At 42.1% G+C, this 22,678-nt stretch overlaps 1 protein-coding gene across 2 annotated transcripts in view; it reads right to left on the minus strand.

Annotated features, from left to right (window-relative positions):
- Positions 1-8,468: 8,468 nt before the first annotated feature.
- DYRK1A (dual specificity tyrosine phosphorylation regulated kinase 1A) overlaps positions 8,469-22,678 on the minus strand; it is a 291,221-nt gene continuing 277,011 nt past the window's right edge. For both annotated transcript variants that reach the window (XM_054973646.1, XM_054973645.1), the window contains 6 exons: positions 20,867-21,153; positions 20,204-20,350; positions 19,535-19,675; positions 14,320-14,626; positions 13,936-14,060; positions 8,469-11,630 (listed from right to left, as the gene is read on the minus strand). In XM_054973646.1, the coding sequence (XP_054829621.1) occupies positions 11,007-11,630; positions 13,936-14,060; positions 14,320-14,626; positions 19,535-19,675; positions 20,204-20,350; positions 20,867-21,153 (1,631 nt within the window). In that variant the 3' untranslated portion in view covers positions 8,469-11,006. The remainder of the gene's footprint in view (positions 11,631-13,935; positions 14,061-14,319; positions 14,627-19,534; positions 19,676-20,203; positions 20,351-20,866; positions 21,154-22,678) is intronic.

A 22,678-nucleotide genomic window follows, 5' to 3' on the forward strand; every position in this document is an offset into this window, starting at 1 on the left:
GAGCCATTTTTCGGCGGGAAAAGATGGTCGCGCATGCGCGCTATGAGGCAGCGGCACCCCCTAGTGGCTTTGAGCTGTAAAAATCTCCGAAGTTGGCAGACCTGCGCGTGCACAGTCCCATGTGGGATTGCACAGGAAGACCGCAGATGAACTTCTAGTTCATAATACATGGGTATGTTCTCAAGTTTCCACCCCCCCGAGTCTTAAATTATTCACATTCACAATAAAATACAGGATGTATTTCAAATATGTGTGCTGGCTTTTCATTTGTACAAGTAGCTTTTATAAATCATCACACTAAGCCATGCAGCTGGTAGCTATTGTTAGTGCTTGCTTAGAAATTACTTGGTTAACTTTTTAAAAAAAATTTATTGGGTTTTTATAATATATAGGGAGGGGTTACAACAGGCCATAAGCATTTATGAGATTCACATACAAGACACATAATCATCCATCTAGATATAAAAAGCCATTATATATGTAATTAGTTCCCCATATACCTTCAAGATTCCATTTTATTAATTTCTGTATTTTTTAATCCACTTACTCTGTAGCTTATATTTCTAGTAATTTTTTCTTTTGTGCATATTACAGCTAGATCACATTTCACCTCTTTTATCTTTTAATCAGGGATCTTAGATCCATAATCGTTCTAGGAGTGGGAGGTGGATGTAGCAAAACATGCAATATCAGCAGGACAGTAATATACATCAACATAAAGAGCAATTTTTATATTAATTTCCTCTCTTTCTTATATCTGTTCTGGCCGTGCCTTCCAAACTCGTCTGCTTGTATTTTCATAATAGTAAGGGTATAGAGGCCTAATCAATATGTAATTTGAAAACAATTTTATATTCTATTTAAAAAAGTATATATATATATATATATATATATATATATATATATATATATATATATATATATATATATTGTTCTAGCCAAAACTATTTGCTTGGGTTTTCATATTGATAAGACTAGGGTGGTCACATAACTATATAGTTAAAACACAATTTTACCTTTTAAAGATAGTAACTCCATCTATTTTATTTTGACCATCTGGACTTATTTACTTGGGTTTTCATACTCGTAAGGTTAAGAAGAGCAGGTGGTCATTTAGCTTAGACAGTATTTTATATTTTGAGAAGGAGTACAGTCTAAGTACATTTAATAAACTTCAAAGATCCATTAACATAGACTATATGGTGTTATATAAAAAAGAGAAAATAAAGAAAGAAGGGAAAAGCTATTTAAGTAAGAGGTTGAGTCTGCATTAATAGGTCCTGATATGCCCCAAGATTCTGATCGTTGTTTTTTCTTCTCTCTTCATGAAAAGTGGTACATCCAGTCCTTAATCCCTCTGTTCCCTTTCAGTATTGGCATGCTTGATTCTTTCCATGCAGATCTGCTTTTTCCTTCTTCTTTCTTCGTGACACGTAGTACATCCAATCCCTAATCGATCTGGGCCACCAAAGGGAGATTCCCTGGTCTTCCAGCCATTTCTGAAGGAGATCAGTATGGATGTAGTTACTCCTCTGCTTATTTTTCTGTTTTAAGATCCGCTGCATTCTTTTCTCCCCTGTGTTGGGATGCCTGTTTCTCTCCGTGCAGGTCTGATTCGTGGCCCCGCCTTTTCTTTACTAAAGTTTTGTGTCTTGAAGGGGACATCCTGATAAGATGGTTCATTTTGCAAAGTGTGTCGCAGACTGATTTTCCCTTCATTTGGCTTGATTTTCCTTTCAGTTAAGTCTGTCCCTCCAGAATTTTTTTCTGGATTGTGATTTCTTGTAATCCCTTTATCCTTTTCCACTCCAAATATCGCATCAGCTTTAATTAGTAACTCCGTCATTAATTTAGACATTTCTTGCAAACAAACAAGTACCTCTTCTTGCCAAGAAGCCATTTCAGAAAGTGGTAAAAAGCTTTGTTTTGGTTAATTATATTCAAAGGTTTATAGCATTCCAGCAGTTGCTGAGTTATTCCTCCCCCGTCTCTGCCCCTCAGCTCGCTCAGGCAGCCATGTGTAGTTAAGCTGAATTGCCCCGTAAAACCATAAATCTGTCCACTTACTTGATGGAAGGCTGTGGGGTCAGTTAAGCTCTCTTAGAATTGTTTTTTTTTATCTGTCTTGTTAAGAATCTGCTTGATTTGCTGTAGTTTTTCCGGCCTGTTGGACTCCTGGGTTCACAGTTAAGTAGCCATGTTGGCTCCTTCTTTGGTCTTCTCTTCAGAACCAGTATCTGGGCTTCTGGAGGTTCACCAGTCCCCCTAAGCTCTTCCACCTTGTTCCAGCCTGCCTCCCCTCTCCGGGAGGAGGGCTTGGGGGGTCTGATCTCTCGGCTCCCAAAGAACCAGGAAGGTCACGGGAGGGAGCTCATAAAACTCCCCTCTCGTGCTTTCACTGTCTGATTCCGGAAGTCTGAAATTACTTGGTTAACTCTTGATTGTCTCAAGAAACTGTTAATTCCTGAGAACTAGGGGTGTGTGATTTGGTGTGTGTGTATACCAAATAAATACCCGAGTAATTCCTGACTAGCATTATTTGGCTTTACCGGATATATTTGGCAATACTGAATAGAACAATGCTGCATAAACCTGAATATATTTGGATTTATTCAGGAATCACCATGCCAGCCATTTTAAAACTGGCTGGCTTCTTCCAATCATCTTTCCTGGGCTTCCTTCCCTGACCCCCAGGAGAGGGGGGAGTGCAGCAGGAGAGTAAGTGAATGAACAATAGGTGGAGGAGCTCTACTGTCTGGCCAATGAGGGATTCTTTGGAAGAGAGCCTTTTTCAAATTCTGCAAGGACATAAAAACAGGCCTGGCTCATTCTGAGTGAGATTTCAGGAGACTGTGCTGTAAGTGCTGTTTGCCTCTGGCTGCTCTGAGACTGCCTTTTGGAATACTGTTGCTGCCCGTGGAAAACCACCTGAGGATCTTCTACCTAGTATGAAAGTCTAGAAACTCTTGTTTTTTCCCATTTTGTGGGAGGAGGGGGGTGGTTGGTCTTGTGTTGGGTTAGGGAAGGGTAGGGTAAGGGTGGTGAAAGAGGCAGTTTTCTAAATTTTCAGTTTATTTAATTGCTTCTGCTGTTGCTGGTTTTAAAAGTTGATTGCTTAGTTCCAGTTTTGGGGGGAGGCAAGATTGCTTTTTCCCCCTGCCCTTGATACAGAGAGTTCCTGACAGTTCTTGTGGGGTGGGGAATTGCTGTTTTATTGCTGGTTTGTTGCTGTGTTAGTTGCTGCTGTTTTTGTGGCAGGGGAATTGCTGTTGCTGGTTGAAAAAGTTGCTTTCTTAGTTGCTTTGCTGTTCTGGGGAGGGGATTGCTTTTTTACCTGTAAGGAGTATCAAGAGATGTTGTTCTGCACGACAGTGGTTTATTGTTTTTGCTTCTAGTTGACTTTTGGGGTGCTCTCTTGTTGGGTTGTTCTGACTTATGAGTAGAAGTTGTTGCTACGTAAAGTTTCCATAAGGTTTTTAACATAGACGAGGTGTCGGCCTTGTTTAAAAAAAAAATTAATTTTCAGCTTAGGAACCAACACAGTTTCCCCTTCAAGAGGCTTGTATATGCCTTACAAAAGGTTCAAGTGTTTTAATTTGCTGTTGAATAGATAAACAGAACCTCATAGTAAACAAAAAATGAATTAGGTTGTTCACTTGCCTTGCTGTTGGTCTCTTGGCTTCAGCGGAGTCAGGCTAGGTACTTTAGAAAAGATGCGTTTATAGTGCCATGCTCTAGTCTGGGTTTCAAGATGATTGTCTAGGTTAGACCCACAACAATGAAGCAGCTTTTACTGTAGGTAGTTTTTTAAAAAAAACTTTCAAATTTGACTAGGCGTAAAAACCAAACACATTTGAAGAGGGGGAATCTTGTAGGTTAGTTCCGCTATGCCTACTCCGAAAGTATCAGTAATACTAGTGGTAGCAGGGACAGAATGAGCAAGAGGAGAGGAGTCCAACAGAGCTCTGGGGGAAAGAGAAAGGTGAAGACTAGCAGGGTGGAGGGGACTGCAGCTCTCCCCCAACCTGCACAACAGAAGCCAGCCCCGGCATTGCTGCCTTCTACCAGCCTGGCCTCCAGCTTAGCTGGTGACAAATGGAGGTCTCACAAGGTCCTCTTTGCTGAGGCAGCTGCAGGAGGACTGCCCCCACAACTGCATGAGGTAGAAGGTGGCACTGAACAGAGGCCTGCTGTTGAGGATCCCCCTCCTCCAGCTGTTGTGACCCAGCAGCAGCAGAAGCAGCAGCAGGAGGTGTCCTTTGAGGTGGACTTGAGTAATGTGAATCTTCCACTCCTCAGGCTCACTCGAGACCCAGAAGATGCTGGAAGAACTAGAGGAGAGGATTGCCACCAATGATCCTTCCCAGCAGCAGGCCTTTCAGGGAAAGGCGGGAAGAGAGGATGCAGGCAGAAGAGGAAGATATGGAGGAAGTGCCCCCCTGCATACTGCCATCTTAACTCCTTTGCTCTCAGCCATCTCTTTCTGCCTCCCCCCTCAACAAGGCTTGTCTGCATCACTGGAGGCAGCTTCTGGGATGGCAGCATGGATCCCTCTACACTTCTGCTGTCTGGTAGCACTTCCAGAAGACAGATGACTACCGCTATACCCAGTGCCAGCTGTCTAGGGGCCTGATCAGTTAAGGGAAAGACCTCTCTCATCTACCAGACTCAGGAAGCACTTGACAAAGCACCATCAGGAGGCATTTCTTTGAGGGTAAAGAGAAACGGGTGCTACATGGCTGCCAGCAGACCAGAAAAGGGAGGGGGGGTCATTCCGCAACAACTTCTGGTATTCTTTTCTTCCAGGTCTCCTGTAGGGAATGGATGCCAAACATCTCTGACAGAGATGTCTGGTAGGAGTGGCACTAGTGTGCCAAGAGGAGACATCCAGAAAGTAGGGAAGAGGGTTGCTTGCCTCATCGGTAAGATGATCATACTAGACAGACAGCCCTTTTCCATGGCTGAGATTCTGCAGGTTGCTCCAAGAAGCCCGCCCTTGGTACACACATCTTGTTCACACCATGCTGAGCAGGACAGCCCTCCCTTTACAGGGCTTCCAAGGAGTATGTGAAGGCACAGTTGTCCTGCACTGCTGGGAGAAGTGTGCACTTCATATAAGACATCTGGACCTGCCCTCAGTTGCAGTATGCATACCTCTCACTGACAGCACACTGGTGGCAAGTAAACAAACTTCTGGATGGGATGGGATAAACAGCATCAGGCAGGGTGAAATAGTGAGAAAGACATCAAAAAGGGGGAGAAAAATACATCCCAGCAGAAGGGTAAACTCTAGTTCCTCCTCAGAGAGAGATGGCAGGCATACTGGAACATCACCTAATGAGTGATGTTAGCACTTGTTGGAATTCCATGATGCCATGCTTGTTTGGTGGAGCAGCAGGCTGCCTTCACAATATGGCTCTCAGAGAGTGACACTGAGTATGTGAGGGGGAGTCAGTTCAGCCAAGAGGAATGGCTGACCATCTCCCAGAAATGCCTTTGGAGATGGTGACCATTGGCAAGGTGTTTGGGCCCTCGGGTTGTGAGGCATGTTAGCCAGGATTCAGCAGAGGCAGTAGTCAGGGACTACCTTTCAGAGCCCCGAGAGTTGTGTACCACCTGTCCTGTGAGCTGCTGGAGCAAGAAAGAGGTGATCTGGCCAGACTGCTCTCTCATGGCTCAGACGCTCCTCTAATGCCCTCTAACTAGTGTGCAGAGTGATTGTGTTTTTTTCCCATGCAGGTGACACTGTTGGTCTTCATCACAGTAGCCTACTCCCCTGGAGAGTTGAGCAGTTGGTTTTCCTGAAGGTCAATTTGCCACTCCTCAATTTCCTATCTCTGGACTTTCAGAGTGAGTGCAGACCTAGTGCCTATGTCAGTCCGTGTTGGGAAGGTGGTAAAAGCCTTTCCACTTTCACAGATTCCCTATGCAAATTATAGCTGGCATTGCTTGTTCCTTATGTCAGGCTCCAGGTATAGACTGAGCATTCTACTTATTTACCAGCTACCTAGTTCACTGCTGGGGCACCGTTTGACTTGACAGTGGTAATCTTGGTCTTGGTGCCAGACACACCCAAATCGATTCTCCTGGGTGATTACAGCATTCATGCTGATGGCTCCATGTCTGGGCCAGTTCAGGATTTCATACCCTCCCTGGCTGCTACAGGTCTCTCTCTTGTGTCAGGCCCTATGCAGAATGAATGTACTTCAGACTTAATTGCATTAAATCTCTGGAGGAAGATCTGATTTGGAGGCTGGAGTTACCATTGACTCCTCAAAACACAACTGAAAGGCACACTGATGCCCCAGAAGTGAAGGGTCAGTGAAAATGGTGAACTCATAGAGTCTAAAGAATCTGACTGCTTTCAAGAATGTCCTTAAAGTTTTAAGATCTCAACTGACAGCTCTGTCAAAGCCACAGTGGAAGCCTGAAACGAGAATTTCCTAGAAGCTATTCATGTGGCTGCCCCCTGACTTCTCCAGCCATCTGGCAGCACATTGATTTATCGTGGAACTGGATGATAAGAGTTGGGACTTGGGAGATGTCTAGAACAGTGTGGAAAACCCAAACTAAATCTGACAGAGCGTGCTACAAAGCTCGTTGGAAAACATGATGTGGCAGCGGCAAAGAAACCATACTTGCCAGCTAGTTTGTGTTCAGTTCAGTTGTTTAAAGTATTTTGGCACTTGTTAACTTCAAAGTCTGAACTTTTAAATTCTGAGAAGCTAACTATTAGTTGGGACACTTTCACAAAGTTTTCTACAGGGAATTCTCTGTCAAATATGGTCTGATTTGCATGTTGATTGTAATATATATATAAATCGCTAGAAATGCTCAGCATACTACTCTCTGGTCTGTTTATAGATGATAACTTTGACGTGGTTACTGCAGTGGATTTTGACACAATCTTGGGATCTGTGAAGGCTTCTAATCTGGATACTTCATCCATCCTGGTTACTGAAATCACATCAGGGAGTCCCCGATATCCATCATAAACCACTCAATGACTCAGGGCACCTTTCACAGGTCACTAAAACAGATAGTAATTCGCCTGGTACTTCAACTATTGCTAGACTTTGCCCTAGATAGAAAGAAAGAGCAGTGGTAGATCAACTCCAGATCTTCCTAGGTGACTCACTGGCTCTAAACTGCTTTGGTCCAGCTTCAGGACAGGCTATTGGACAGAGATGCCATTCACTGCTTTAGTCTTTCTCTTAGTTGCTGTGAGTAGATTTATCAGCTGCTTTTGATATTATGGACAATGCCATATTGTTGAAGCATTTGGAGGGAGAAGCAGGGATTAATGAATGTTGTTTTGGATTGATTTAAATAGTTTATTATAGGAAGGACTCAGAAAGTGCTATGGGAGAACATTTGTTATCAGTGTGGAACTTGTCTTGTGGGGTTCCACAAGGCTTAGCCTTATCCCTCCCATGCTATTCAATCTCTATGTAAAGCCTTTAGGAGAAACCATTTGCATTTTTTGAGTAGGCTGTCATCAATATGCTGACAACACCCAGCTCTATATTTCTATATCCAAGTCACCTGGTGATGCTGTAAAGTTCCCGAATTAGCACTTTACTACCATGGCTAAACTGCTAAAGGTGGAAAGCTAAAACTGAATCCTGACAAGACAGAAGTAATGCTTATCGGGAAGGAAATTATGCTTCAGACTGTTGATAGGGTCCAGCTGACTTTTGCTGATTCAGTTAAGAGTCTAGGGGCTATACTGGATCCAGCATTATTGCTATGGTCAATTTGAAGGCAGGCTATTTGTATTGCACTCTACATGGGTCTGCCCTTAGAGTCAACTCAGAAACTCCACCTGGTTCAGAATGCTGAAGCCCAGTAACTATTAGGCACTTGATGGAACAAGCATGTCACACCCATTCTGCAGTCACTTCACTGGTTATCAATCAGTTATGAAGTTCAAGGTAGTGGTTATCACCTACAAAGCCCTTAATGGCTTGGACCTACATACCTGCAATGCAAACCTTGTTCACACTGTCTCACAGGTTTGTCGTGAGGATAAAAAGGAGAGGAGAATGATGTACCCTGCTTCCCCCACCCCCCAAAAAAATTGGGGAGAAAGGTTACATATAAATGAAATCAAAAAATAAATTTGTTTGTAGGTATTATCTAAATAATAAATATCTGAAAGTGGATTAAAAGAAATTCATACAATTTGTAAACTAGAAATGCTACTTTTCAATTGGATTCAGGCAGAGATGAAGATGTAAACATACCTTACTAATTTAATTAAAAACTCAAAATGATGTATTATGCCGCCAGTTTTTACTTTCATAATCTTTTCAATTCTGTCAAATGTAGCTAATATATACATGTTGACTATAACCAAACCTAGCAGACCAGGCCTTGGAGTAGGTTAATTGCATAGGAAGATTTTACTATGTTTACATTTTTATCTTAAATTAATTTTTTAAAGCACAGTAAAGAGTCTGAGGACAAATTATTCAACTGTTTATCATACATAAGACTGCATGACTATAATACAAAGGGCTTGTCTTTTCATTTAACGTTACAATATACACAGCAAGTCCGGACTAGATCTTACAATCTGAACACAGGTATTTAACCTTTTCCATGCTGTTTATGTTTACAATGCACAGAAGTCCTGTAACCAAACTGTGTAGTAAAGCACACAAAACTGGACTGTAACATAACACAGTATGCAGAAGCGTTGGAGTTTATGATGTAGAATTAAAAACAGTTTTAATTTTTGGTGCTTGCTAAACTGTGGCAACGAGCACGGTGGGGGGAACCAAGTTATCCATATTTGTTACCCTTATATTCCTAGACAGCAGTAAGTACAGGATTCCTTTTTGTATTGCTACGCTCATTGTTCCATTCCAAGGATGAGAGCCTTTCACTCACCAAATGTTTCTGAACTATGGAAGCTCAAAAATGCTTCCATTCACAGGCTTGTTATTTCAGTACAAAAGAAATATGGATCCCTTGATTTTAAAAAAGTTGATTTACAAAAATTTGTAATTCCCAAAGTATTCTTTCAACTTATACTATATTCAGCTTCTCTGCTGCCATTGTGAAGAATGGTGAAAAAGAACACTTTTTGTTCAGAACTGACCTAGTTGGCCACATAGAACTAACCAGTATGAAGTACATGGTTTTCTGTTGAATGACCTTTTTAAAAACCAGTTTAGTGACAGAGGTAGATAACTGCTTTTGTTAACACATAAGGGAAAGTAGCATTAATCAAGGAAAGATAATTATTTCATTATCCCATTCCTCAATTGAATTTACTATGTTTTATCCATAATTTAAAAAAATTAAACAGGTCCAGAAATATAGCAACTGCCAAGCTGTGTTATATTAAGGCAGGCACCTGTTAAATACAGCCTGCTAACCTCAGGTCACATGAGCCTTTTGCTTTACTTATACTAGTGTTTTGGACCTGTTCCCGCAATCAAGATCTTGTCTTCAAGTTTACATTTATGCTAATAAGGAATACAAGAATCAACTGCTGGTTTCATAGCTTCTGGATCTAGTGTCCCTTTTACTTTCCAAAGCCTGAACACATTTATAATGTAACAGATGTTATAGTCTTGAATTAGATGTCAATCTATCATGTTCAGTACACAGACTGCTGTAAATGTATTGGCTATGAATTCAACAACAGTTCCAGTTTTGTTTAAGCAATAGTACAGCCATAATTTTCAACTGACATTTAAAAATGGTCTAGTTACACCTTGTGTCAAAGTGCAGAACTGCTACATTATTGGTTACAGACATCTATGTGCTATAAAAACAGCTTTGGTACAATAAATTATCAAAAAGAAAATAAATTTTTGTAAAATTCACAGCATAATTGTGAGGCAAAAAGCAGTCACATAAAATTCTGCATTTTTAAAAATGTTCAGGATGAACAGAAGACATCTTTGTGCAGAAGTAATGGTGGTGAAACCACGTGCCCAGAAAAAAACAAAAGAAAAAAGAAAGAAAAAGAAAGAATTAAAGAAAAAGGGGGAAAAGAAAAAAGGACAAAGCAGGAAGGGACACAGTTGTAGCTATTTCCATCAAAAGCAAACTACTACTCCTGTGACCTTCAACCAATAAGGAAGTCAACTTTATGACACACGCAAAGTGACCTTGCAATACCTTACAATAAGTGGGTCACAAAAGTCTACTTTAAAAGAAAGGCCTCTTGAATTACCCATTCTCTGTGTTTTCAGCATTAAGGACTGTCTGCAAAAACATGTCCAAAAGTGATTGCATCTGAAATGGTAGGCTCTTTTAACTTAGAGTCCAAATCCATAAGGCCAAAGGTTATCCCAAAGACCACCACTTACGACTTCCCGTGGACTGGCCAAAACCAACCTGTTGATTGCTTCTCAGTGCACCTTAGTTACAAGACCAGTCATATTCCAATACTAGCTGATTGTGGTCTCAAATACAAGAGACACAAAATCCCATTATAATTGCTGCTTTGATTCTCGGTAGGTTCAGATAAGGAGAGTCCTGATAACCGCAACTTAGCATGCCTTATGAACACCATTACATCTGTCCCTTGTAACATCTGAAAATTATATTTTGTAATCTGAAGGTCCCTCTTCCTGACAGTACTGCATTTCTGTGCTCATTTGTGTTTGGGAAACCAGAATATGTCCTCCCCCCTTTTAAAAAAAAAACTCTAAAGGCCCATTAAAAAGCTGTTTGCAACTGAGACCAAGATTTGAACATTTATTCCTGTTGGATGAGAAGAAAAAAACTATGACTTCGTTGTGGTAATTAAAATAGGGGTAAAAGAGGTGAGGTATCACCTCAAAGCTATGTAGGACAGGTCTGGACATGGCTCTAAAACCTTCACTGTCCCTCTGCAATCTGTTCAAGTTTAAAAAAATAGTCAACTTTGCCCTCCTGTAGCGGTTCAGTAAGTCTATCTCCTTCTGATTCAAGCAGCTTTGCACTTTTTTGGAAAAACACCACTTCTATAAAAACACACAAGAAACAAACTTGTTTCAATTTAGTCACGAGCTAGCTACAGGACTTTGCTGAACACAAACTCCTGTCATGGGAGACTCTTCTCTATCAATTCCCTGCCTCATTGCAAGATGTCCTTCAGTCATGTAATGAGCAGGACCTGTATTAGCAGAAAACGGGTATGTTGGATGTCCTGCTATGCCAGTTTCTTGGCGTGGATTAGAGTAGACTGTTAAATTGACGTCCATAGCTCCATTTTGACCGAAGTCCAATGTATTAGCAGCCACTGGGCGGTTCTGATAGGCTTGATTGCCTTGATTACCAGTTGAGGAGGAAGATGTGGAGGAAGAAGTAGTTGAGGAAGACAGAGATGTCATGGAGTGGTGACTATGTCCCACCTCCATAGAATCCTGGGTGGAGGAGCTATTTGTTGGAGAATTGTAGACCCTTGGCCTGGTCCGGCTACCCAAGGCCTGCTGTCCATGATGATGATGGTGGTGGTGATGGTGATGGTGGTGGTGGGAGGTGTTTCCATGGTGATGGTGTAATGCATTCTGTTGCTGAGGGGTTACGTGGAAAGAGGTTTCTTGAACAGGATGGGTTTCAACAGTGACTTGCGTAGGAGCTTCAGTGCCTGTCCAACCAAGAGGAGGAGGAAACTGCTGTCGGACCTATCATTAAAAAAGTTATGTGGTAATTTTTTCCAATTAAAGCATTTGTATTTCAGCTTTTGATATAAATTTTTAAAGGAGGCTAACAAAGTTTGAGTAAAAGGTGACGTACAAATTAAAACCACATCAAAATAAAATAGCTCATAAAACTGGAAGTCAATCAACAAACATAACTCAATATTAGCAACACTCAATTGCAAGTTAAACAGAGGCACCGCAAAAGCTCTTGGTCTGTTGCCTAAAAGTAAAACATAACAGCATCTTGAAGCTTACTGATATTTTGCCTATAAATTCTCAAGAAAAATGAACATTCAAATACTATACACTTTGCTTCCTACACTTTGCAATGATAATAGTGTCTTCCCTCTGGAGAATAGGCAGGCTTTAGTTCAAATTTGCAAATAAATTATAAGTCTTGAATGACAGATTCCTTATAGGCAAAACATAATTTGAAAGATTACTGTGCTCCAATCTATGCACCAAAAAGATCAGGTTTCAGAGAAGAGATACAAGTGAAATAATTGACCAAAAGACAGTGTTGAAAATAATGATTAGGCGCATGGAAGACTATAAGTCAAATCTCCATGGCTGTTTCCACACGTCCAAATATTCTGCTAATTTTGCGTTATGATTCTGTTAGATGCGATCTCACTATCATGATGCATTGCTTTTTGTTCCGCTTTGTTGCGCTTCATTGTGCTTCCAAAGGTTCACATTCCACAGAAAAAGTGCAAAAGTAGGTGGCGGATTTGCTCGAGTCACAGTTAAGGAAAGCACATTCGAGCCCATTCCCCCCCCCCTTTAAAACAGGCACCATGATTTGCGTTACTGAGCTCTCATTCTAAGAATTTTTTAAAAAAAAAACGGGAGGTCATTGCAATGTGCATCTTTAACAGTACACATTAAACTTGGGGTGTGTGCAGGGCATTTGAAAGCAGCGATGCTTCTTTTAACAGTAGGCAGTGGGTTTGCTTGAGTTATTGTTGAGGAAAGCACATTCCCGCCCATTTCCCTACCCTTTTTTTAAACAGGCACCAAGATTTATCCTATTGCACTCTCACTCTAAGAATTTTTTTTTTAAAGGGAGAGTGTTCAGTCATTTGCAAAGCGCATCTTTAACAGTACATATTAAACTTTGGGTGTGTACAGGGTGTTTGAAAGCAGCGATGCTGCTTTTAAATACCCCGCACGGCTGGCAGCTCTTTCCAGCCATGGGTTGCAGGATTCCTGGTCTTGGGCGGGAAAATCTTTTCCTAGAGTTCATAAAACGAACAAGGAGGAGAGGTTGAGTGGGTGGTCTCTGGATAAGTGTTAACAAGCGTTACCAAGCATTCCCATGCAGGTGAAAAAAGCACTAAAGAAGCATCACAAAGTGAAATAAATGGAAAATTGCTTGTTAGAGGAAAACGCAATGATTACGGGAGGATAACAGGTATTCACGAGTGAATGTGAAAGTACAGCGGAAGAACTGCGATACGATGCGTTAGTATGGTGCTACAATTGGACATGTGGAAATGGCCCATGTTGTCATTAGCTCACTGGATGGCACTGATGTTGCTATCATTTAAAGCCAAATTTACAGTGAACATAAAACAGCAGCAGAATATAATACAAATAAATAATAGTGACATAAGGAAAACTTAATGGAACCTGAGAAGATTTCAACCTACAGAAAAAAGTTACCAAGTGAAAGAATGTTTGCAACTTTCAAATATTTGGAAAGAAAGAGAGCACTTGTTCTCCACAGGATAGTGAGTAAAAAAGTCTAATGCCTTCATGTGTAAGAATGCTGCAGACCAAGGATACTGGGGAATTTGCTTTCCCAGAGGTTTTCAGCTATCCTTAAACTTTATTTGGGCAGAGATAGTCAACATCTTGATGGGACAGAATGCTTTTATGCCCTGCATTTGAGGTTCATGCACTTTAGGGAAGAATGAGTGGGAATCCCATCCACACTTAACTTTGAAGAGAGGCCTACTGAATAGTGTGGGAAATGATCAAATTGTTAAAACACAGGGAGGAATGAAGACAGCTCTCTGGGCTCAAGGAAGAGACAGTTGCTGCAGATGGCTTTCCTTAATAACGGAGTGAGGCCATAAAGGGAATAAGTCACATAAATCATAGTGCATTTGGGGTGTGTGTGTGGGGGGACTCTTGGGACAGACACAATGAAGTTGCAGGCCAGATGTGGCTCTCTGAGCCACCAGTGGGACCATTTATGCATTAGAACATCTTGCAAATGCACAGAGAGTACATATAGATCAGTCTAATTCTTAAAAACAGAAGACTCTTCCAAGAGTCTTACCTGTGGACTGTGTGTTTCACAATCCATAGCTTGCACAGCAGCAGTGAAGTGTCCACCACTATGTCGATGCTGGTGTGTAGGATCTGACCGTGCTCTTCCACTGTTGCTTGTCCCAGAAGAGCCACCTTCAGTTATTTTAAAAATAAATATATGAAAAATAAAATATAAAAATTACCATTAGGAGGTTTTCTGAATACAGGAAAGCAAGACTAAATTACGAGATTCCCTACTGAGACGGGAAAGAAAACTTATAAGCTGAAAGCTTGTTTTTAGAGGCAGATTTAAGATTATAGAGTTACATTCATTTAAATAAATTCAACTAGTAAAACATTCTTAGTATGTATAATAATATACTATAATAATAAATGGAAAATCAGAATATACCTGAGCTTGAAGATGTGCTAGAGGTGGTTCCTGAAGATTGAGACTGCTCCATAGCAGGACTTGTAGATACACTGTTGCTTGTGTTTGTACCTTCATCTGCTGTTTTCTTAAAGAAACTGTGCTGCAGGGCATAGTAAGGTTGAATTCGGGTTTTCGGATCATAGTCAAGCATCCTTAAAATGAGGTCTTTGAACTTCAAGTAGTCAGCTACAGTATGACCTGATTCCCCAGCACGACGCCCGCCTGGTCCTCCTGTTTCAACTCCAAGAATATTATGAAGTTTACGAGTTCCAGGTGGTTTGTACTCCTGAAGGGAAATTAGAAGAGCTGTATATGTAATGAAAATATATAGCAGTTCTTTACTCATCAGTTTAGCAAAAAAACAAAAAAGATCTATAAAAACAATCAGTTCTCCCTCTGAGGCAGAGAACATCTTGGGTGATTCCCTTTGCCCAATCAGGGAGGTAGGAAGTTGATTTTTCTTCCTCTTTCCTGTTGGCACCCGGAACACCCCTTTCTCCAGTTCTTTCCTACCTCCAGGGAGAGCAGTTGACTAGGCAGATTCCTCTGCCTTTCTTCCTTTACTGACTTGATCTTAGTTTCTCGATTCTCGGATTGCTTCCACTTTCTTCTCTCCTTAACTTTTTCTCCCCTCTCTTTAATCTCACTCCCCTCCCCTCCTTACATCGATTGCTGGAAAGAAAGTGATATGGAATCCAGAGATTCCAAGGGGAGTTTCGTGGACGCTGAGCAGGAGGCTCTGACAGCAGCAACTCCGGCTGAAGAACAAATCAATCCTTCCGGTAATGTCCTGTCCTTGGGGGTGGAATGGAATCCGGTGCCTTTCCAGACTCCGATCTGAGTACTCTTTCCAAGAAACACCGCAGGAGATTCCAGGAGCCAGGAGCCCCCAAACAATATTCTAGTTCAGTCAAGAAACTGTATGCCTTACTGTCTTATACCAATGAGTTTTTGCAGGTGCCTAAGATTGATGCGCCTGTTGCAGCCCTGCAGTCCGCCGGCCTGTTGGCGGAGAATGGTCAAGGCTCGGTTAAATACAACCTACACAGAAAAGCAGAGACTGCTCTCAGACAGGCACATGAGGCGTTGGCCATGGCAATCAGAACCACATCTTCTGCCTCCATTGTTTCCAGAGCAGCAGTGGTTTAGACTCGTTAAGTTAATTCAACTCTTGCCAGGGAATCATAGACGTCTGTTAGAGGGAGCCAAAAGAATTTTGAAGGCTAACACCTTCACTGCAGACACCACTTTGGATGGATTGACATTCTCATTCAGAGCCACAGCACCTACAATTGCAGCTAGAAGGCTCCTGTGACTAAGAGCCTGGCCAGCAGATCTCCACTCAAAATTTATCCCTATGGTCTACCCCATCCAGGGCGACAAGCTCTTCGACGACTCCTTGGATAAAGTCTTGGTCAAAACTCGTGACAAGAAAAAAGCACTACCAAAGACTCTCAAAAGAACAGACAGACATCTCTACAGTACACAGTCTTTTCATTCTCAACACATGCTCCCCAGATACCGCCAAGAAAATAAACAATCCTTTTGGAACCATTCCAAGTCAAGCCAGAAAAAGGGCTCCTTTGGCTCCAGATCCTACAAGCACCCACAGCACAGAAGGGACAGACAGGCCTTTGACCCCAAAGCTCCAAAGTCCTGACTCAGATCGGACCCTGGTGGGATGGAGACTACAACTGTTTCATCAGATATGGGAAGAGTTAAAATCAGATGCATGGATCATTGAAGCAGTCTCCAGAGGATACGTCATCGAATTCAAATCCTGCCCACCAGATCGATTCCTCAGGTCCCCCCTTCGCAAAGATCCCCAACAGAAACTAATTACTCAAAGGGCAATCCAGCACTTACTGGACATCAGGGTAATAGAGCCTGTCTACCACCATGGGGCAGGCCTTGGGGTTTACTCCATCTTTTTTACGGTTCCAAAGAAAAACGGAGATTGGAGAGCGATTTTGGACCTAAAATTTGTAAATCAATTCATAAAGTTGAAGCATTTCAGAATGGAAACACTGCGTTCCATCTCTGAGGCTCTGCAATCCGGGGACTTTCTCACCTCGATAGACCTCACGGAGGCTTACTTATGCATTCCTATCCCCCCCCAGACAATTTCTGAGATTCTGCGTAAATGGTCATCACTACCAATTCAGGACACTTTCCTTCGGCCTGGCCACTGCTCCCAGAGTCTTCTCCAAGGTTCTGATACATCTCATAGTACGACTCAGGGAGTTAGGGATACACATCCACCCATACTTGGATGACATCCTCATCAGAGCAGAATCGAGAGAAAAGGCCCTCTGGGATACCTGGATAGCAATTCATTGCCTCCAGACACACGGCTTCCTAATAAACATGGAGAAATGCTCCATCACACCATCTCAGAGACTTCTCCACCTGGGGATGATAATAGACACCAGGAAAGGTCGCTTCTTCCTTCCCCAGGAGAAGATCCACAAGAACAAGGAGCTGGTCAAGTCTGTAATCCAAGACAATTTGACATCCTTACTGAAGCTATCTAAATTAATGGGCACACTGGTAGCAGACTGCGAAGCCATCTATTGGGGTCATCTTCACTCCCAGGCACTTCTCACCTTCCTTCATTCCTACCAATTCCAGATCATGTCCAAGTCTGACTGCCTTGTCAGAGTACCATGGAAAGTCAAGGAGAGACTCAGGTGGTGGATCAGGGATTCCAACCTGCAACAAGGCAAATCCTTCTTAAACCCACAGAAGGTACAGCTGTTCACGGATGCAAGTCTGATGGGATGGGGAGCGACTGGATCGACGACCGGCCCAAGGCCTTTGGTCCAAAGAGTAATCCCGACTCCCATCAATCTACTGGAGATCAGGGTGATCTGTCTAGCTCTGGCATACTTTTCCAGCATATCCTGGACAAGGACATCCTGATATGTATATACAACATCTCTGCCAAAACCTACATAAACAAGCAAGGGGGCTCCAGGTCCTCCAGACTGCACAGCAAGGCGATAAAGATCATATCGTGGGCAGAGACTCATCTAGTGTCCATTCAAGTGGAGCATATCAAGGGTACAGTCAACCTGCAGCCTGACTGGCTGAGCAGAAAGTCCATTCAACTAGGGGAATGGTCCCTCAAACAGGAAGTATTCCAACAGCTGACAGAAGATTCGGCCTTCCAGTTCTGGATTTGTTTGCAACCCATCAGAATCATCAGGTTCCGCGCTTCTTCACTAGATACTTTCATCCTCGAGCGGAAGGGACTTATACTCTCTCGGCTCCGTGGCCAGAGGGCCTGCTATAAGCCTTCCCACCGATTCCAGTCATACCAATACTATGGAGAATAGCGGATCAGGGCGCAGACGTGATAATGATAGCCCCATGGTGGCCAAGGAGGCCCTTATTTTCAATCCTTCAGTCGCTGGCAGCGTTCCCTCCTCTTCGACTTCCATCCATCCCAGACATCCTTCACCAAGGTCCAATCTTTCACCCCAACCCAGACTGGATGTGTCTGACTGCTTGGCAATTGAGAGGCACTCCCTGTCCAGATTAGGTTACTCTGCGCAGGTGGTCCAAACAATACTGGCTTCCAGGAAGAAGTCAACAACCAAAATATATAATACCACCTGGAAGGCCTTTGTAACATGGTCCAAGCGAAAGAGGATAAACCACCTACATCTTCAGTTGAATTCCATACTGGCATTTCTGCAAGAAGGTCTGGACACTTAAACCAGCCACCTTACATGAACAGGTGGCAGCGTTGTCCTCAGTGCTGCCTCCGATGAACAGGCTCAGTCTCTCTAAGCATCCGCACATACATCGTTTCCTGAGGGGAGCCTCTCTGTTGAGTCCTACAGTGGTGCACCGTTTCCCTACATGGAGACTACACATAGTCCTCTCAGTACTGACCAAGCCTCCTTTCGAACCCCTGAGGGAGGTCCTGATGAGGTGGTTGAAATTAAAGACTATATTCCTAGTGGCCATCACATTGGCCAGAAGAATCTCCGAACTTGCAGCACTCTCTATCAAACGTGGGATAGGGACAAGGTGGTACTATGCACAGATCCCACTTTTTTACCCAAGGCTACCTCAAGATTCCACAGTTTATAGGAGATCAACCTGCCATCTTTCTGCCCCAATCCATCTCACCCTAAGGAGAGGGAGTGGCACAATCTTGTCATGAAGCGGGCCATTAAGGATTACCTGACTAGGACCGACTCGATATGAAGATCGGACTTCCTGTTTATCAACACATCCCCGCCTAATGTGGGTAGGATAATGTCAACGGTGACAATCGGCAGGAGTATCTGAACATGCATAATGGAGGCCTACAAAGAATGTAACAGAGACAACCCAGAAGGGATCACAGCACACTCAATTAGAAGTGCAGCAACTAATGTGGCCCTTCACAACAATGCATCTGTGGAGATTTGTAAAGCTGCCACATGGTCCACCATCTCCACCTTTGTGAGGCATTACAAGTTGAACCTTTATGACTCGGCAGATGCTGCCATCAGAAGGAGGGTTCTGCAGCATGTGATGCAGGATGAGGACCACGACCACCCTGTAGAAAGTAACTGCTTTGGGAGCACTCAAGATGTCCTCATCTCAGAGGGAGAACGGACCTTTGGACACTTACCGAGAAGGGTCCTTCTCCTCTGAGGACAGGAGGACATCTTGCCCTCCCAGGTCCCTCGTCTCTCTCTACTCTATTTTACTATTCTGTCACATCACATTGTCCTTCTCCTTTTGATACTCTCTTTCAGCCTTGAGTCTCTGTTCTTATTTCTTTCAGGTAGCACACTTTCATGAAGTAGTCTTAGTAGTCTTAACGATGAGATCAGTGAATCTTACTGCTGTTTGGAGTCACCCAAACTGGAGAAAGGGGTGTTCCAGGCGCCAACAGGAAAAAGGAAGAAAAATCAACTTGCCTCCCTGACTGGGCAAAGGGAATCACCCAAGATGTCCTCCTGTCCTCAGAGGAGAAAGACCCTTCTTGGTAAGTGTCCAAAGGTCCATTCTCAAAACATTGTTGACAATAGTTTATAAAATTCATTTTGTTAAAGATAAGACTTTTTAAAGTGAATACAGAAATTACAAGACACTGTCTCTATGTGTGACATTGTGTATCATTTGCTGGAAAGGAATGTCATTTGAATGAATGGGAATTACTTAGGGTTGAAGTTCTTCAAGATAAACTCACCCTTTTCCCATCTTTGGTCTTCTTTAAGTTCCAAGTGCCATCTGGCAACTTCTCAAAGAACTTTCTTGCTTTTGGTGCTTGGTCAAGAATGTGTGCAGGTGCGACACCTAAAACTTCTACTATTTTATTCATTTGATCCACCTGTTTATATGAAAAAAATAAAACATCAGAATGGGGCATAAAAGCCCCTATAGCTGAAATACTAGGCAACAAAGCATAAACTAAAATCTTGAGATGCCTGCAAAATTTACTTAGATTTTGCAGTCAAATCAGGGGTTCTAATTCCGTTGTAGCAAATCCTGTATCATGAGATCCATTTTTCTCCTCAACTACTTTTCCCCCAGTGACCCCCAAGACTGAACCATTCTTCCCTTCAACTCTTAAGGTTCTGCTTTATTGAAGTCATGAATGTTGATCAATTAATTTCAAATTAAATCATCAGTAACGGAGAGTAACTGAAACCTAAATGGACAGAACAGCAGAAATATCATCCCTATTAAAATCAAGCAATTAATATGGTGATGAATTTAGTTTCACCTGTTTGGAACACAGGTGCAAAGCAAGGACTAGTTTGCACAATTGTTTACTGCCAATCCCAGATGATACTAATTACTTCTACTTAACAACAGTAAGTTTAATAAGATCACAACTTTTTATGCCATTACATACCTCATTTGCTCCACTGAAGAGGGGTTCTCCAGTGTGCATTTCTACTAAGATACAACCAAGGGACCACATATCAATTGCAAGATCATAAGGCATTCCCAATAGCACCTCTGGTGATCGATAAAAACGACTCTGGATATACTGATATATCTGCATTTTAGAAACAAAGATATTACATTACATGACTTAAAGACATTTCAGGTGCAAATGCTCAATTATTTACAACAGAAAATTACAATCTGAAGGTATTTGAAAACACAATAAAATGTTATCAATGTGCTGTTTGAATAAAAATTAAAATTAACAATATTTTAATAAAATTATGACAATTCAGATAGTGTACTTTGGACCCGTTTTGTGTTAAAATTACAGAATCTATCTTTATTATAAGACATTATGTCTTATTCTTATAGAATCCCAGATCTAAATGAATATGCATTCCATACCTTTAAGGCAAGCTTTCAAGGTATGCATTCCATACCTTTAAGGCAAAATTACACAAAGAAACCTTGGGAGCCTTTTTGTTATTGGAAAAGGACTGATTTAAATCTCTTTTCCATATACATTTGGAATTCAAGAATCAACAAGAAGGTATTTACCGAATTACACTGAAATTTATCACTGCAAATTGCACTGGATAAATGTTAAAGCTTAATGAATACTCACCCTCTGTCCAAGTTGGCAAGAACTGCCAAAATCAACTATCTTGATAGCACTTCGTTTGGGATTACAGAGGAGAATGTTCTCAGGTTTTAGGTCACAGTGAATGATGCTAAGTTCAGGAGTTGCAAGAAAAAGCAGTGCAGTGCACATCTGTTGTGCAAATTTTCGCGTCAGGTTCAGTGAAACCCCTCTGAAGTTTGTATTCCGCAACAGGTCATAAAGGTTGTAGGAGAGCATTTCGAAAACTAAACAGAGATGGTTTCGGAACATAAAATGGCGCTTCAAATGCACTAAAAAAAATTAAAGTATTTTATAAATGAGAACAGCTAACAAATATTTAACAAAGTTTAAAAGTTTCCAAACTATATTATTTACACAAAAATATTATGCATCAAATAATTCTTGGATATCTTGCTCTGTGTTTCAAGGTGAGTGTATGTTATAAAGGTGAGTGTATGTTATTCAATGATATTGTTGATAGGAAACAGTATTAGTAGGCTGGATCAAATGATGCACTCAACTCCCAGCACATAGTGGGAGTGTGTCAGAAGGCAACATCCACCCCTCAGGCGCCTTTCTGCAAAAATCTCCAGGTATTTCCCTAAAGCAGAATGAACTCAAAGCAGCTTACCCTCCTCTGGAGAGCCAGCCCTGCTTGCACGCACGCACTCTCTCTCTCTTACAAGTCACAAATGAAAATAAAGCAGCATGAATTCCAAGCAGCTTACGTTCCTTCAGAGCCCAGCACCATTCGCCTTGCACTCATTCACTCATTTTCTCCCCCCCTCCCCCGAGTCACAAATGAAAGTAAAGGAGCAGAGAAGAATGAATCCAAGCAGCTTACTGTTTCTTTGAAGCCCAGCCCCACTTGCCTTGCACTCATTCACTCATTTTCTCTCTCTCTCTCTCTCCCTTCCCCCCCCCGCCCCAGTCACAAATGAAAGTAAAGGAGCAGAGCAGAATGAATCCAAGCAGCTTACTGTTCCTCTGAAGCCCAGTCCCACTCACCTTGCACTCATTCACTCATTTTCTCCCCCCCCCAGTCACAAATGAAAGTAAAGGAGCAGAGCAGAATGAATCCAAGCACCTTATGTTCCTTTGAAGCCCACCCCCACTCGTCTTGCACTAGGAGGAAAAGAAATCACGTGGGCGGGGCCAAAATCCACATGACCTCTTTTTAGTTCTACTGGAACGCCTTTCCTGTGCGTTCCAGCTCCAAATGAGCCCTGGTTATAGCATTTCAAAAGGCATCTGTTTGTAAAATTCGAAGTACATAGGTCTAAATGATGCAATCTAATACCTCATTGCACCATCTGTAGGTTGGATTTTAGACACAAGTGCCTTTTGAGGTATTATATCCAGATACAGACATCTTGGAGGCTCGACTAGTGCATCCAGTGGAAGGTACCCTCTTACTTTCATGCTATACCATGTAAGTGAGAAATATGGCCAGCATATTATCCAACTGAATGCACTGAACAAGTCTGTGGAGAACTGAGGTTCCCAAAGCAGCTCCAACAATCCAGCCAAACTTGCAAAGAAATGTGAGTAATTTCTTTTAAACCTGCACATCTTAACTTGTTTTCCTACTATTCAAGTTCTATCCAGATGTCATTTGGCCACAGTAACCTCCTACATATCAACAGGGAAAGCAAAGCCACAGCACCAGTGTGATTAAAGAAACAATAGCAAGCTGCTTTTCACTACTAAGCATAGGCAGTCTTGATTAATTGTGAGATAATGCAGTTTGCAAATATTTTCGACAAATGAATCAAGAAGAGCACTGAAAATATGTTGAACACAGGATAGATCGGG

Source organism: Eublepharis macularius, chromosome 3, assembly GCF_028583425.1.
Source record: "Eublepharis macularius isolate TG4126 chromosome 3, MPM_Emac_v1.0, whole genome shotgun sequence".
NCBI classification, from domain to species: domain Eukaryota; kingdom Metazoa; phylum Chordata; class Lepidosauria; order Squamata; family Eublepharidae; genus Eublepharis; species Eublepharis macularius.